Here is a 15,561-nt window from a genome sequence, read left to right as displayed (position 1 = left end):
ATCCATCAGATAGAATTCAATAACCATTCATGCCCGGTCAAGGCCAGCTGACTGTCATACATAACTCAGTGTTTTCATAAGTAACTAGGAAACTCCTCACCATGAAGCAGGCAAGTACTACAGAACCTCATCTGTACCCAAAAGATCAAAGGGTCTGGGGGCATTTGTGGTTCATCTTCACCTTCCCAAGCAGGCCACACACAATGGTCAGCATGTGATCGTCACCATATAAGCATTTCTTGCACTCAGTTAAGAATCATAATTTGCTTTTGTAAAAAATCACTCTGAAAGCAACTTTTCATCTTTATTCTGTTCCTAACTATAAAAATAACAAATGCTTGTCATACAGAAAACCAAACACTCTCCCAGAATTTTGCTCTCCTAGATAACGACTCTCTTTGGTTCGTATCTTCTCAGACTTGTTTTGGGATAGAGTAGCAAATAAACAGGAATAAATGGGAATCCTGCAGTATGTACACAATCTTCTGTTGTTGCAGGTTTTCAAATATTATCACAGAATTCAACTGGCCACTTTTTCCGAGAACTTTGAGCATAAATGTTCTGGAGATGATTCTAAACAGCGGGTGGAAAACAAGATTTTCTTTTCAGTTTTTGAGCCACGCCAGGTGATGCTCATGCCTTACTCCTAGCTCTGCATTTAGAAATTACTCCTGGCAGTGCTCAGGGGAACATACAGGGTGCCAGGGACTGAATCTGAATCAGCTGTATGCAAGTCCAGAAGTACCCTACCCACTGTACTGTCACATACAGGGTGCCAAGGACTGAATCTGAATCAGCTGTATGCAAGTCAAGCAAGCACCCTACCCACTGTACTGTCACTCCAGTCCCATAATGTCTAAGATTTTCTTACTAGTCAATACTAAATATCACCCGAAGGAGTAAAGGTGAAATTCATTTCTTATCACAATAAAACCCCTTCCACTTCATATCTATCAAATACAGCAGTCACCCCAAAGTCTAATTGGTTCAGTACAAGAGACCACAGGGAACACAGTCTTTGAAAGTTAATTCTCCGTGACATGAAATGACAAGAACTTTTTCACCACAGGGACACTGAGATGGAACAAAGCTCAGCTCTTGCAGCAGCTGCTGAAGGACAACTTCGATTCAACCTCCCACAGCTTCATCTCTAATGCTTTCAAAACATCCTCCATCTAGTGAATTGAAAATAGTTTTAAAGACGAGTCAGTAACATTGAAATAAACATCATTGATAACAATTTCTGAATAGTACTCATTAGACATTCAGCACTTAAAGAAATTATTTAGAGGTATGATCTAATCTTTATTTGCAGTACTTCTAGAAATAGTAGTTCGCAACCTCTAATCTTCATCACTTCTACACATTCTTCACTACCTTGCCTCTCTCGCAATGAGAAGGCACAAGCCTGTATGGAATATAGTTTCGATAAAGTAAAGGCCCTAAAGTAAAGGCCCTCCCGTTGTTCATCGATTTGCTCGAGCGGGCCCAGTAACGTCTCCATTGGAGACTTTGTTGTTACTGTGTTTGGCATATCGAATGCGTCACGGGTAGCTTGCCAGGCTTTGCTGTGCAAGCGAGATACTCTTGGTAGCTTGCCGGGCTCTCCGAGAGGGGCGGAGGAATCGAACTCGGGTCGGCCATGTTGGCTGTGTGCAAGGCAAACGCCCTACCGCGGATAAAATATCTCCACTATTACTTTTCTAAGACAATTTAAACTGAAATAATATCTTGGTTTCCAAACACCCACACTGCCAGCAAAAGCAATAAAGCCACCCACCTCTTCCAAAAGCCAGCTAAGGGTTAGTGGCTCTTTCAAAGAGAAGAAAAGTATAGAACAAAGTTACCTCTTTTAGAGATTTCTCTATTTCAACTCTGCTTTCAAGATTAAAAAGCTCTTTATCTTCTGACACAATTTGCTTTTCAGAGGAGCCTAAAATATAACTGAAGAATAGTATAGTACAAAGTCAAAGTACGGTAAGAAAGCAAATATAACATTTATCTTGGCTAAGACTGTTAAAGCCCTTAAGAATCTTACATTGTATATTACCATCAAACCCAGAAAGAAAAAAACTACTTTTGTTAACAGCAACCGATTTAAGTTTACTCCATAAAATCTTCATTCAGAATTCTTCATATTTCCCATGGTTACAGGTCTTTCATTAATTGGAATAAACTTGTTCTCCACTAAGCTGGGTGGCAGACATCAATACTCATTGTTCAACTTTCTTTAGGAATTCTTTAGAATCCGCTGCTTCTCTGTTGTCTCTCACATTTCAGGAATCTGTGTACTTTTTTTTTTTTTTTTTTTGTTTTTGGGTCACACTCAGCAATGGAGTAAGCCAGGATTAGACCTGACTTTGCACTCAGGAATTACTCCTGGCGGTGCTTAGGGGACCATACAGAATGCAGGGGATTGAGCCATTAGGGCACTTGCAAGGCAAGCGCCCTATCCACCATACTATCTCTCCAGCCCCGAACCTTTATACTTTTAAATTCAGTTTTTAGTAAATTAATAATTTGTAGAATTGACTCTGGATACCCAGGTTATTCTTCAAGTATTGTTTGGTTCAAACAACAGGATCTGTTATGAGATGCTATAGCTTTGAAAATACTCAAGAGCTAGAAAACTGGGCTGGCAACAGGAGGAAAAAAGGCCCAGCATTAGTAATAAAAGCACAGGTGGGAAGCCGACGAGATAGGACTTCTTGCTTCCTCTTGTTTTGTTGGGGCCATGAGGTGGTGCTCAGAACTTACTCCTGGGTCTACTCAAGGATCTCTCCTGGAGGGACTTGGTGGCCCCTATGGGGTGTCAGGATTGAATCGGGGTCAGCTACATGCCTAACCCCTGCACTATCTCTCAAGTTTATAAGCTTTTCTACCACTTCAAAAAGCCTGCCATCCCATGCTTTCCACACATCCTCATGTGACTCTCACTAATCTGGTGAAGAGCTCATGAGATTCAGGAAGTGTTAGGGCTGGAGATTCGACTCGTAACAAAACCAAAACCAATCTGTTCTTGCTCCACACAGACCTGCAATCTTTACGGCATTGAACAGTATACTTGTTATGAAATTCTTTGGTCTAAGGGCTATTTAAAAAGCTTACGATTTCAAAAAATTTTTTTATCTTAATTGACCTAATTTTGAAAAATGACAAAACTGCAGTTATCAAAGAATAAATAAGGCCTAGAGAGATAGTATAGCAGATATGACGCTTGCCTTGCACTTAACCAACCTGGGTTCAATCACCCAGTATCCCATATGGTCCCCTGAGCCTGCCAAGAGTGATTCCTGAGTGCAGAGCCAGGTGTGATCCCTGAGCCCTGTTTGGTATGGCCCCCAAATCAAAAATAAATAATACAAAGAATAAATGAGAAATTATACTATACCTTTATATGAGAAAACACAAATTCATCAGAGATAAAATACTTCTAGTAATAGAAGCATAGACTTTCTTCTTCATTAAATTGTTCTGTTTTCTACCCAAGGTTTCTTGGGTATCTTTAAAGTTTTGAGGATCCTATCTTTTCCAGGATATGTGAAAACACACTAATTTATATTTCCACTGAAAAATGCCTGATGAGCTAGGCAAAAATGCCACATTGACATAGTAAGTCCTGTCAGCATTTCTCTAGGCACTAAGATAACTAAAATTTCTTTAATGGGTTGGTTATCAGCCCTACATAAGTTAGTCAGAAAAGCCAATGGTTCTCAGGGGCTACTCCAGGGTTATGCTTAGGGCCGTGTGGTACCAGATTGGGGTCCAGGGCCTCTGTACGTCAGGCAGGTGCTCAGCCCTGAGTTTTCCTCAACTAATGCATCATATTTTATCAAGGGGGTGATAAGGGTAGCATGCCCTATAGGCTATTCCTGGCTGTGCTCAGCAGTGACCCCTGGTGGTACTCCAGGGTCCGTATATGGTGACAGGGATTTCAATTGGGGTTAGCAGGAGAGGCCAACATCTTAATTCCTATACTATCTCTCTAGCACCAACATATTCATATCTAAAATTTTCTGTGTTTTTGACTATACTGAAATAAGGTAAGGTAAGGTAAAGGTCCTCCCGTTGATCATCGATTTGCTCAAGCGGGCCCAGTAACGTCTCCATTGGAGACTTTGTTGTTACTGAGTCTGGCATATCGAATACATCACGGGGAGCTTGCCAGGCTCTGCCGTGCGGGCGAGATACTCTCGGTAGCTTGCCGGGCTCTCGGAGAGGGGCGGAGGAATCGAACTTGAATCGGTCATGCTGGCTGCGTGCAAGGCAAACGCCCTACCGCTGTGCTATCGCTCCAGCTAGAAAGTCACTGTCACTGTCCTCCCGTTGTTCGTCGATTTGCTCGAGCGGGCCCAGTAGCATCTCCATTGGAGACTTCGTTGTTACTGTGTTTGGCATATCGAATACATCACGGGGAGCTTGCCAGGCTCTGTCGTGTGGGCGAGATACTCTCGGTAGCTTGCCGGGCTCTCCGAGAGGGGTGGAGGAAGTCAGATAAAACTTTGCTAGCCTAATGGTCATAAATGATGGCTCCAAACCATATTTTTATATGAGCAGGGCTGACTCTGCTCTGATATTTTCCCACTCTCTGCACAAGCTTGCAGAGAACTCAGTTACAAGATCGTTACTGTCTGAGCGCAACTTACCTTTCGATGGCTTCAACACTGAGACAGAACAAGTCCCTCTTGTAATCCAGAGCTTTGGGTGTGTATTTGTAGATGAAGCCAAGGCTGAGGGAGCATCCCGTGCAGTACAGAGCCTCCAGAATGCTGCAACGAGAAATGGCATCTCTTTAAGGACTATGTAGAAGGCCTGGGTTAGAGCCTAGCATCACATGGTTTCCTGAGCACCCCAGGGGCATTACCCAAGTACTATCAGCTATGACCCTAAATCCAGAATAAGAAAAATCTCTAGGGGTCCAGAGATAGTACAGTGGTATGGCACTTGCCTTGGACGTAGTTGACCCAAGTTGGATCCCTGGCACTCCACATGGTTCCCCAGAGGCCCTTCAGGAGTAATCCCTGAGCAGAGCCAGGTGTGATTCCCGCCCCCACCCCCAAACTAAAAATAATTTGAACACAGCAAATTCTAATAGTACTATAAATGAAAATCAGCATTTTTAATACATACAAAATTAAATCTGACTAATTTGCCTGCACAGCATCTAAAGTTACCACTGCAGATCTGGAAGCGGAGCTTCCCAGGTAGTATGCTGAGCACAAAAGGTGGCACTCTGAGGCTGAGGCTGTAGGTGTCACCACGCTGGCATTTCTATACCCATGAAACAAGTCATTGCCCACAGACTCCACATTGACATGGTGAGTCCAGTCAGCATTTCTCTAGGCACCAGCAGGTGAAAAATGGGCATCAGTCTAGCTCACTGTTTGGCTGAAGTTTCAGGACACAAACATTTTTCGTCTGTATTTTTTATGTCTTTTAGCAGCATCATTCCAAAGAGCCCACACTCAAAGGAGTACCAGAATGCGCCTTTCAGAAACTCTGACACTCTTCTGTCCCACTATCTAAAGGAGACATCTGTCCCTCTGGAATGAGTCTGGTACAGTGACTGATACTTTATTGATCACCACAGGGGGAAAAAAACTACCGCAGGCAATCTTCCAGGTAGTGACCTTTTAAAAATATAAACAGTTTCTCAGGCACAGAGACATACTTACCAACCATTTTCATTTTTACGTTTGGATAATATCTGTTCCTTATTCACAGAAACATTAGCGGAAACGCCTAAAAAGAAGTTACAGGGCTTCATTAGCGTGGTTTGTAATGATACGCAGCAGACACGTGGAGAGCTTCTCGCTCCACACTTTAGAACTTAAAAAAGCAGGAAAAATAAGAGCCCTGAGATCAGAGCAACAGTACAGTGGGTTGGATGCTTGCCGAGCAGGCAGCTAAACCTAGTTTGATTCCAGGCACTCCATAGGGTTCCCCAAAGTCAAGCTGGGAGTGATCCCTGAGCACAGAGCCAGGAGCACGCCCTGAGAACCACCTGGCATGGCCCTCCAATAAAACAGAACGGAAACAAAGCCAGTATTACAAACTAGAACTCCGGCCTCATAAATTCCAGACTCCCCTCCCCTACAAGAAGGTGGCTGGTGCCTTCACAGCAAAGTTTCCCTTTTCTATTTATTGTTTTAATTTGTAGTTTCCCTCTTTTAAATGAAAAAAAATGTATTTTTTAATGTTTAAAGATCAGAGATAAGTGGGCAGGAGGGCTGCAGCACAGGTTTTGCATGAAGGAGCTCCAGTTCCATGCCATCGGAGAGTGACTGGAGCACCACCCTGAGAGCAGAACTCCTCCACCCAACCAAACACTAAAAGGATGGCAACGTGGGGCGGGAGAGAGCGCACAGCTGGGTGGGTGCTGCTTGCCTTGGGGCACTGCCCACCCAGGTTCCCCGAGCCCTGCCAAGGAGCGCTACCTGAGCGCAGAGCCAGAAGTCAGCCCTGAGCACTATCTCCAAAACTGACCAAACTAAAACAAATATATATATATATATGAATAAAAATGAATTAAGCTAGCGAGTCCACTGCAGATGTGAGGGGAGAGTCGGGCTTCCAGTGCGGGAGGGTCTCTGAGGGCGGAGCCTGAGGGGGGGCGGGAGGGTCTCTGAGGGCTGATTCTGAGGAAGCCAGGGGTTATCTCTGAGAGTCGAGCCTGAGGAGGGTGAGGGGGGGGGTCTCTAAGGGCCAAGTCTGAGGGGTGCAGGGGTGCAGGGAGGGTCTCAGGGCCGAGCCTGAGGGGGGGCGGGGGAGTCTCTGAGGGCCGAGTCTGAGGGGATCAGGGGGGGTCTCTGAGGGCGTCTGAGGGGGGGGCGGGGGTCGCTCGGCTCCCTCGTCTCCCGCCTCCTCCAGAGGCTCGTCAAGGCAGGGGGCGCCCCCCGCAGCCCCGCCGCGGCCACTGACTGCGCAACAGGATGCAGTTACTGTCCTCCTGGCTCGTCACCCAGCTCAGCGAGTCGCCCAGCGGCCGCCGGCAGCCGCCGCACAGGAACACCAGCAGCCTCTCCGCCTCCTCCTCCTCCTCAGCCGCCGCAGCCAAGGCCGTAGCCTCCACCGTAGCCTCCGCCTCCGCCGCCGCCGCCCCCGCCGGCGCGGCCCCCGCCTCCTGGCGTCGCGGCCTCTCGCCGTCGCCCCCGTTCGACGAGTCGCGGCTCACGGTGCTCCACATGTTCGCCCACTTCTGCAGCAGCTGGTGGCGGCCCGAGTCTTCCGAGAGCCGCTTGCTCAGCAGCGAGGAGTTGTTCCAGCGGCCTCGGTCGCCGCACGCGCAGTTGGTGGAGGAGCAGCACTGGCTGGAGCTCGTCTCCCAGGCCGACGCGGCCATCGGCTCAAAGCGCCCGCGCCGCGGAGCACCACGGGAACAGAAACGGGGATGGGGGTGGGGAACCCAACCCGGAAGCCCTGCCCCTGCGCATGCGCCAGTTCCAGCGCGGCGGCGGGGGGGGGCAGCCGGGGGGGAGGGGGCCAGCGGAGGGGCGGTGCCTGAGCCGGGGGGCGGTGCCTGAGCGGGGCGGGCTCAGCGCGCCTGCGCGCGGTCACACTGGGCCCGGCCGGGTGTCACTGCGCCTGCGTCACGGTTGGCGTCGCTGGGAGACGGAGGCTCTGGAGGGAGGTCAGGGAGCCCAGGGACTAGCCGACGGGCTGGTGTGTAGGTGCAAGGGCGACGTCTTTGACAAGGTTACAGACTCGCCGCCCCCCTCCTAGCCCCAAGCCCCGGGGGAGGGGGAGATGGTACAGCGGGGAGGGCACTTGCCCTGCACGCAGCCAACATGGGTTTAATCCCTGCCACCCTCATAGGGTCCCTGAGCACGGCCAGGAGCTAGTCCTGAGCGCAGAGGTAGGAGTACGCCTAGATAGAGCACTGCCAGAAGTGACTTAACAAACAAGCAAGAAAAAAAAAACAAATGAGCAGCCCTCATCGCGGTTACTAACACCAGAGACCGAGGCGTTGGGGGTACATTTCTGCTTTCTCTGGCCTTGCCCTTCCTCAAGATGTGCAAACCCAGGCGTGGCCAGATGGTGTTTGCATGCAGGATGTCCTGGGTTCCATTCCCAGTACTGCATGGTGCTCTGAGCACTCTAGAAACCCCTGAGCACCTCCAGATGAGCACCTCCAGACCCAAACCCACCCCCCAAAAGAAGTGTTTTAAATGAAAACAAAATGCTCCAGGCCCTTAAACCGCTACATTTCTAAAATCCACTGGGGTGTTTGCACAAACCCGGTTGCTAGGCCAGAGGAGGGCGTGAAAACTCTAACAGACTCCTGGGTGCTAATCCACAGGTACACCCCACTTGGCTGCTCTTCGTGGTCTGTTTTCCTGGAGGTGAATAATGTAAGAGTTGAGCAAAACCTCGTGCTCCACATGCCAGACAAAGACCCTGCAGAGGGTCCTTTGCAGAGACCTCCTGGAGTGCAATGCCAGGGGACAGAGGGCGTGGACTGCCGCTATGTGGCTGGAAGAAACGAGGCCGTGTGTGCCCTGAACCCATCCGCATCTGGGAACCAGACATCCCTGGCACCAAGACAGACTTCCTCAGCCTCTTCAGAAGGCCAGTGGGGAGGACTAGAGGGGAAAAGGCCACACTGCACCAGAGATGACCTGGCAGTTTAGATCTGGCGAGGAAGGGATGCCTACGTGCCATTACGGGGCTGTCCACTTGGCTTGGTCAGAGAAATCACTTACATAAAAGGTGCTTTGAATTTTAGTGAATCTGACCACTAGCCAAAAAGCAGAGCATTGGAATCAGAAATCTCAGAGTTCTAACTCTAGACACCCTGGAAAGCCCTTTCATTCCTGAGCCTGGTTCTTCCTGGGTTAAAGGGGTCAGTACTGCACTGGAGTCATTGGGAGATTCCAGCGTCTGACGCTAACATGGGGAAACACTTTCATGCATCATGCACTGTGTCCATAACAGGAATGCACCAGAGAGGTTCAGTTTTCCTTTAACCCACAGAACCTCCCTGACACACGCGTGCATGCACACATACACACACACACACCCACACACACACACACACACACCCTGATGCTTTGGAGGAATGTGACCTTCATTGGCTGCTGGTTTTCAAGCCCTTTTGCCACTTGTAATGTCTGGCACCAACCTTTTTTTTTTCTTATTAGAAGTCATTTATTGTAAGATAATTTACAAAGATCTGCTGTCCTTATTGGCATTCAAGCCCAATACATCAGGATCCTCCGTGAGCTGTATTGCGGATTCACTACCAGGATCTCACCATTCTACAAAGAAGTGATCGTTGATGTCAAGAGAGGGATGCGGCAGGGTGATACCATTTCACCGAAACTCTTCAGTGCCACCCTCGAGAACATCATGCGATGACTGGAATGGGAAGGAATGGGAGTGAAGATAGATGGTCGGCAACTACACTACCTCCGCTTTGCTGATGACATTGTTTTAATAACACCAAACATCAGCCAAGCGGCACAAATGCTGGCCGACTTTGACCGTGAGTGTGGAAAGGTAGGACTACAGCTGAATCTTACGAAGACAATGTTCATGAGAAACAGCCTCGTTCCTGATGCCCCATTTGCTCTCAACGGAACAACCATCTCTGAATGCAACAGCTATGTGTACCTAGGTCGAGAAGTCAACATGACAAATGACCTGGCACCCGAGCTGCGCAGGAGGAAGAGAGCGGCTTGGAACGCCTTCAAGAACTTCGAAGAAATAGCTAAGAGGACGAAGAACCTCCGGCTCCGGGCACATCTCTTTGATTCCACTGTTCTTCCTGCATTAACATATGCCTCAGAGACCTGGGCCCTACGCAAACAAGATGAGAACGCTATTCAGGTCTCCCAAAGAAGAATAGAAAGAGCTATGCTTGGAATATCACGTTTCACTCAAATGAGAGAAAGAATCCGGAGTTCTGACATCCGTCGACGATCAAGAATCAGGAACGCTGTCTCGTTTGCCAAGGTGTCAAAATTCAGATGGGCTGGTCACGTAATGAGATTTAAAGACGACCACTGGACTAGAGCTATTACTGACTGGATTCCACGGGATGTCAAAAGACCGCGTGGCCACCCACCTACCAGATGGTCAGACTTCTTCATCAAGATCATGAACTATCGGTTTGAGGCTCTTCATGTTCCCAGGGCGAACAGATGCCATTGGGCTACACTAGCACGCGACAGGGACAAATGGAGACGTTACTGGCGCCCGCTCGAGCAAATCGATGACTAACGGGAAGTTAAGTGATTAAGTGCTGTCCTTATAACTCAACAGCCAAACATTTCTTTTGATGAGGACAGCGATAAGTTCAATCCATATTCAGTGTGCTGAATTTTCTTTCTTTACCTCTTGTGTGAGGATGCAACTTGGTTTTCATTAATCCAGAGCAGCAGCGCTTGAGATGATCTCTATCAGCTCCTTGGTGATGATGGCCTGAAGGTCAGAGTGAGCTTGTCGATCACCTCCGAGATGTTCTTGCTAGCTGTCATCCATGGCACTCTGCTCGCTCGTGGTCACCTCCTTCAGGGAGTAGTAGATGATGTTGGCCAGATTATATTCCTAGTAGTTCTGCAGCACATCAGCATCAATGTTGTCATAGATACTCATGTTCTCAGTATTTGCAATGGTATCAAATGAAAAGATAGGCTTTTCTTCTGTTGTAGGAAATGACAGACCTGAATCGATTAAAGATGATAGACCCTTCATCAAATTCATAACCAGAATTCAGTAATTCAAGGGCAATGACCGATGCATCTCCGAAAGTTGGGGGCTTTCTCCCCACTTCCTTGAAGGTCACTAGAAACTGATCAGAGTGAGCCCTGTGAAGTATCCCCCTGATTTTGTCACCAATGCCAACAATCATAACTTCTTTCCCAACTGCCATGAGGTTGGCCACCTCATTTTTCATCTGCTTAGCCACCGAAGAGTGAATAGTTGCACACAGTCCTTGGTCCGAGGATACACCAATGAGAAGGTGCTGCTGCTTGTTCTCAGGGGCTTGGATGTCAGCTTTTTCATAGAGAGACAAAGACCCTGTCCCTTACACGCGCGCTGGCTTCAGCTCTCTCTCAGCTCGGGCGTATTTGGCAGCTGCCACCATTTTCATGGACTTGGTGATTTTCTGAATGTTTTTGATGGACTTCAGTCGCCCGGTAATATCTTTCAAAGTTGCCATATTTCGAACTTGTATCCATTGCGGCTGCATGGCCCAGGCCGAGAGCCCCGTGACGCTGGCCCGGGAGAACATGATGGCAGAGCGGCACTGCTAAAGCTGGTACCAACCATTTTGACTCAACTCACCTTAAGTCTTTAAGAGGATGCTATCTCGGATGTTCCTGGGAAAATGGGACTAGCCTAAGAACTTTCCGCTATCCCTGGCACTTTTGCTTAGGGGAGCTTCTTCCCCTACTCATACTATTTTTTATGTGCTTATTTTTAAGTTTTGTTTTTAATCTTATTTTTATTATCTAGATGTGTATCATTACAAAGATAACTATATTAAAATATTTTATGTAAAATTATATGACTTTAAAAGAAACAAAAATGCTTCATGATCCTCCCCCCCCCCCATATTAATTATCAGGGACTCCAGGCATTGTGCCATCTGTGCCTAATGGTAAAGCCAGCCCCATAGCAAACTAAAGTCTACCAGAAACACAAATGTTTAGATGATGGCTTCATATAGCTACAACATCCAATTTTATGTAGCGACAAAGTGAGAGGCTTGAATGAGATGGACTTGGAATGGATGCAACCACTTCCTCCATCCCTCCTAGGAGATGTGAATAAGGTTAAGTCTAATCCCCATTGTCAGGACACCTCCCCCCCGCAACTCCTGGGTTAGAATGGGACCCCAGAATTCTAACCCCCTCAGGATAATCCATTTCTCTTTCTGTGATGCCAGCTACAAAGACAGTGCCAGCCCCTGACTCAGTCCAGGTTCACGCACAGACACACACACACACACACCCCCCTCACACAGAGACCAGAAGTGACTTGGGAACAAGGCTTGATCTAAGTCTCCAGCTTCTCCCAGAGTTTCATGGCTAAGGGCAGAGAAGATATTTTTGTTTCTCCAGCTATGGCCAGAAAAGCACAGGCCCAGGTCTCTTCAGACTGCTAGTTGGAAAACAAGCAGAAAAGGGCAGAATCTCAGAGAAACCAGCCCTGTTCTCTGGACTCTCAGTTCTGTAGGTCAACAAATTCTCTCTTCTGTGGGAGTCATTATGAACTATTTTGTTTTTACTAGCAATGAAAAGCATATGTGACCGCCTGTTATAGGCTATTAAAATCAAGGTTTGTGGGGTTTTTTTTCCTGGCAGTGCTGGAGAAGGAACCCAGGGTCTCCCACATACAAAGCAAGTGCTCTTCCACTGAATCGCAACCCTGCATCCCAAATCGAGCTCTTGGCTGAGATCCCAAGATGAGTTCAGAAGGATCTCTTCTCACCCTATATGTCCATGGCTCTGAATCTTTAGATTCAACAACTCTAGGTTGAAAATAAATATATCATTAGACCTGAGACAGTTGTAGGGTGCCTCTCTACTGAGCATATACTTTTACTGAGCCTGGACAGTAAAATAGCATACAAATAGCATACTTGTCGCTACTCCCTAACGACAGCATAACTAGTATTTAAAGACCATCTGCTGGGCCATAGCAATAGCACAGTGGGTAGGGCATTTGCCTTGCATGCAGTCGACCCAGGTTTGATCCCCAGCATCCCACATGGTCCCCTGACCACCGCCAGGAGGAATTCCTGAGTGCAAAGCCAGGAGTAACCCCTGAACATCCCCAAGTGTGTCCCCAAAACATATATATATGTATATATAGAGAGAGAGAGAGACCATCTACATCAATCAGTATTATAAATAATCTGGAGATAGCTGAAGTCTATGGGAGAATGTGCATAGGTGATACACAAGCACTATGCTGTTCTAAGTAAGGAACTTAAGTACCCTGGAAAAAGCACAAAGTCCTGGAACCAAGTCCCAGGAAATACTAAGGGATAATGGTACCAAACTGTGTGTGAGTGGATAGAATCCTTCCCTGCAGGAATCTCCTGGACCAGAGAGCCTATATAAGGGTCATGACCCTTATTTCGTAGGCCAAAGACTTCAGCTCATCAGCACCAATGTATGGTCTCCTGAGCATAGAACCAGGAGTATTCCCTGAGTCCTACCACATGTGACCCAAATCTCGGCCAAACCCTACCCCACCCCAAATAAAAGCATCTTCAAAGTGTTTCTTTCATTCCACCACATCTTTCCTCCATCCTTGGAAGACTATTGAAGATAGAAAAATTAGTGACAAGTGGGGCCGGAGTGATAGTACAGTGGGTAGGGCATTTGCCTTACATGTGGCCGACCTGGGTTCGATCCCCGGCATCCAATATGGTCCCTCCCCCTGAAGCACCACCAGGAGTAATTCCTGAGAGCAGAGCCAGGAGTAACCTCTGAGCATCGCTGGGTGTGACCCAAAAAGAAAAAAAAGTGACAGAAATGACTTCCTAAAAAGAGTCTTTATGGACTGGAAAAAGAGTGGTAGCCCTCCTCTGGCAGAGAAGTGAATGTTGGCTTCCCCTGGCCCCAGTCCATCCTGGGGAATACTGATAAGTCACAGAGACTGTGGGTCTTTGCCTTTGGGGACACAGTGTTCAGTGGGAGAGCAGGGCCATGGAGTTGTCTTGGTAGCACAGCAAAGATGACCTGCATAGGGGGATGGAGTAAGTAAGGTGTTTGCCTTGCACACGACCAACCCAGGTTCAATCCCCAGAATCCCTTACAGAAATCCAAGTACCACCAGGAGTAATTCCTGAGTGCAGAGCTAGGCGTAACCACAAAGCATTGTCAGGTATGACGCCCCTGAAAAACAAACAAACAAAAAGATGACCTGCATAGCTCCCCCATCAATGGGCCAAATCACAAGATCATGGGTAGGGTACTTACCTTGCATGCAGCCAACCCGGGTTCAATTCCCAGCACCCCTTATGGTCTCCACAAGCCCGCCAAGAGTGATCCCTAAACACAGCTTACCCACTAGTTCTGAATTTTCCTAGCATGGAGTGTACCTTGCACCTGCGATTCTACTCCTGAAAGAGAAGCAGAAGGATAAAGCTTTGTCAGCAATGAGAAAAGAGCCAAGTGAGAGAAGAGTCCTAGAGAGGCAGGAGGGAGCAAAACATCCAGTTCTTGGGTCATGGGGGCGAAGGTCAGGTCACAGGTGGTCTGTAAGGGGACAAGAGAGAGTTGGTTCTTATCCTGGATGCCAGATGATGCAAAACATATGACAGGGCCAGTCCAAGTGGAAATGATCCCTTGAAGCACCCAGATCAGCCAAGAGGTGGAAACAGCAGAAAGCAAGTATAGGAACCAGAGTTAGCCACGTACCCTCAGACACGAGGTGGCAAAAACCAACTACCCATCGTCCTATGCAGGGGGGAAAACAGGGAAACGGGCAGCTCTTAACCACCAGTGGAAGCTTCAGTGTGGACTAATATGCCAGACCACACTAGCATTTCATCCGGGGGGTTCTCTTGGCAACTGAGATGGCTACAGCTTGGTCACTGTCAAAAGGGGGCACTGGGATGTCCATCACAGGAATGGGGGGAGTTCTTTCTGCTTGTCAAGTAACCAAGAGAATCCAGGGAAAAAGTGCAGGGAAGTAGGTGAATAGCCCCTGACCCACAGGGAGAGATCACCAGAACCCCCAAGGAAAGAGTTTATGAAGAGCGCCCCCGAATCCTGTGAGAGTTCATGAAGAGCACCCCCGAATCCCCTCCTGCCCAGGGACACAACCAGCTGAGGTGACGTTCCCGAGACAGAGGCAGAATAAAGGTCTTCAACCTTGGGGCTAGAGAGACAACACAATGGGTAAGGTGCTTGCCTTGCATGCCTCCAACCCAGATTCAATCCCCAGGACCCCACAGGGCCCCCCCAGAACACCTCCAGGAGTATTTCCTGAGCACAGAGTCAAGAGTAACCCCTGAGCTTCACCAGGTGTGGCCCAGAAACAAACAAACAAAAATCTCAGGCCGCCCTCTAGTTTCCTGCTGTGACTCCCCAACTTCCTGAACCTAAATAGAATCCAGAGAACAGAGTAGGTTCATGTGGGCTTCCATTATGCAGGAATCATGAGGTAAAAATGGGAATCAGGAGGGGCACGCATGCACACCCCTCCCCCCCACACACACACTCACACACACGCATAAGCATGGCATGTGCACACGCAACTTGGTCAGGGCAAGGCTATTCTCAGCAGTCAAGTGTCAAGGACATAGCAGGAAGTGAAACTGCAAAGGGCATTTCAATTTTGTCCTGCTCCTTCTTGCTCAATGGACAGATGACTCAAAGTCTCATCTCATCCTCATCAGTGGCTTCGTTCCCCAGCCTTGGTGGAAAGAACTGATGAACAGGAGTCTGCTCTGGGCCTTACCCTAGAACTAAAGCAAGAGAGAGACGTGCATGAAGCAAGAAACTAGCCTCCACAGAGGCACACTAGGGAAAAGGTGAGAATTTAAAGACTGTTTTGCTGGAAGAATTTATGTGGTGGTGGTGGTGGTGGTGGTGGTTA

The 15,561-nt window shown here is 48.0% G+C and overlaps 1 protein-coding gene and 1 pseudogene across 1 annotated transcript; both read right to left on the bottom strand.

The window, feature by feature from the left end:
• Window positions 1-789: 789 nt before the first annotated feature.
• Window positions 790-7,342, bottom strand: MIS18A (MIS18 kinetochore protein A). The gene is made up of 6 exons (XM_056109158.1): window positions 7,073-7,342; window positions 6,922-7,039; window positions 5,676-5,742; window positions 4,647-4,769; window positions 1,848-1,944; window positions 790-1,175 (listed from the first exon to the last, which is right to left on the bottom strand). The coding sequence occupies exons 1-6, from the start codon at window positions 7,340-7,342 to the stop codon at window positions 1,092-1,094; spliced, it is 759 nt and encodes a 252-aa protein (XP_055965133.1). The 3' UTR covers window positions 790-1,091.
• Window positions 7,343-10,365: 3,023 nt separating this feature from the next.
• LOC130018614 (ATP synthase subunit gamma, mitochondrial-like) lies at window positions 10,366-11,261 on the bottom strand (annotated as a pseudogene).
• Window positions 11,262-15,561: the final 4,300 nt, after the last annotated feature.

This window comes from Sorex fumeus, unplaced genomic scaffold, assembly GCF_029834395.1.
Source record: "Sorex fumeus unplaced genomic scaffold, SorFum_2.1 ptg000265l, whole genome shotgun sequence".
NCBI lineage: Eukaryota > Metazoa > Chordata > Mammalia > Eulipotyphla > Soricidae > Sorex > Sorex fumeus.
This window is presented reverse-complemented; position numbering and strand designations above follow the sequence as displayed.

Bases quoted from the DNA above. Each gene is read 5' to 3' on its own strand.
- MIS18A (XM_056109158.1), bottom strand. From the start codon at position 7,342: ATGGCCGCGTCGGCCTGGGAGACGAGCTCCAGCCAGTGCTGCTCCTCC. The intron at 5,743-6,921 runs GTCAGTGGCCGC...ACTTCTTTTTAG, and splicing joins TAACTGCATCCTGTTGCGCA to GCGTTTCCGCTAATGTTTCT. The intron at 4,770-5,675 runs GTAAGTATGTCT...TTCTCGTTGCAG, and splicing joins CGTAAAAATGAAAATGGTTG to CATTCTGGAGGCTCTGTACT.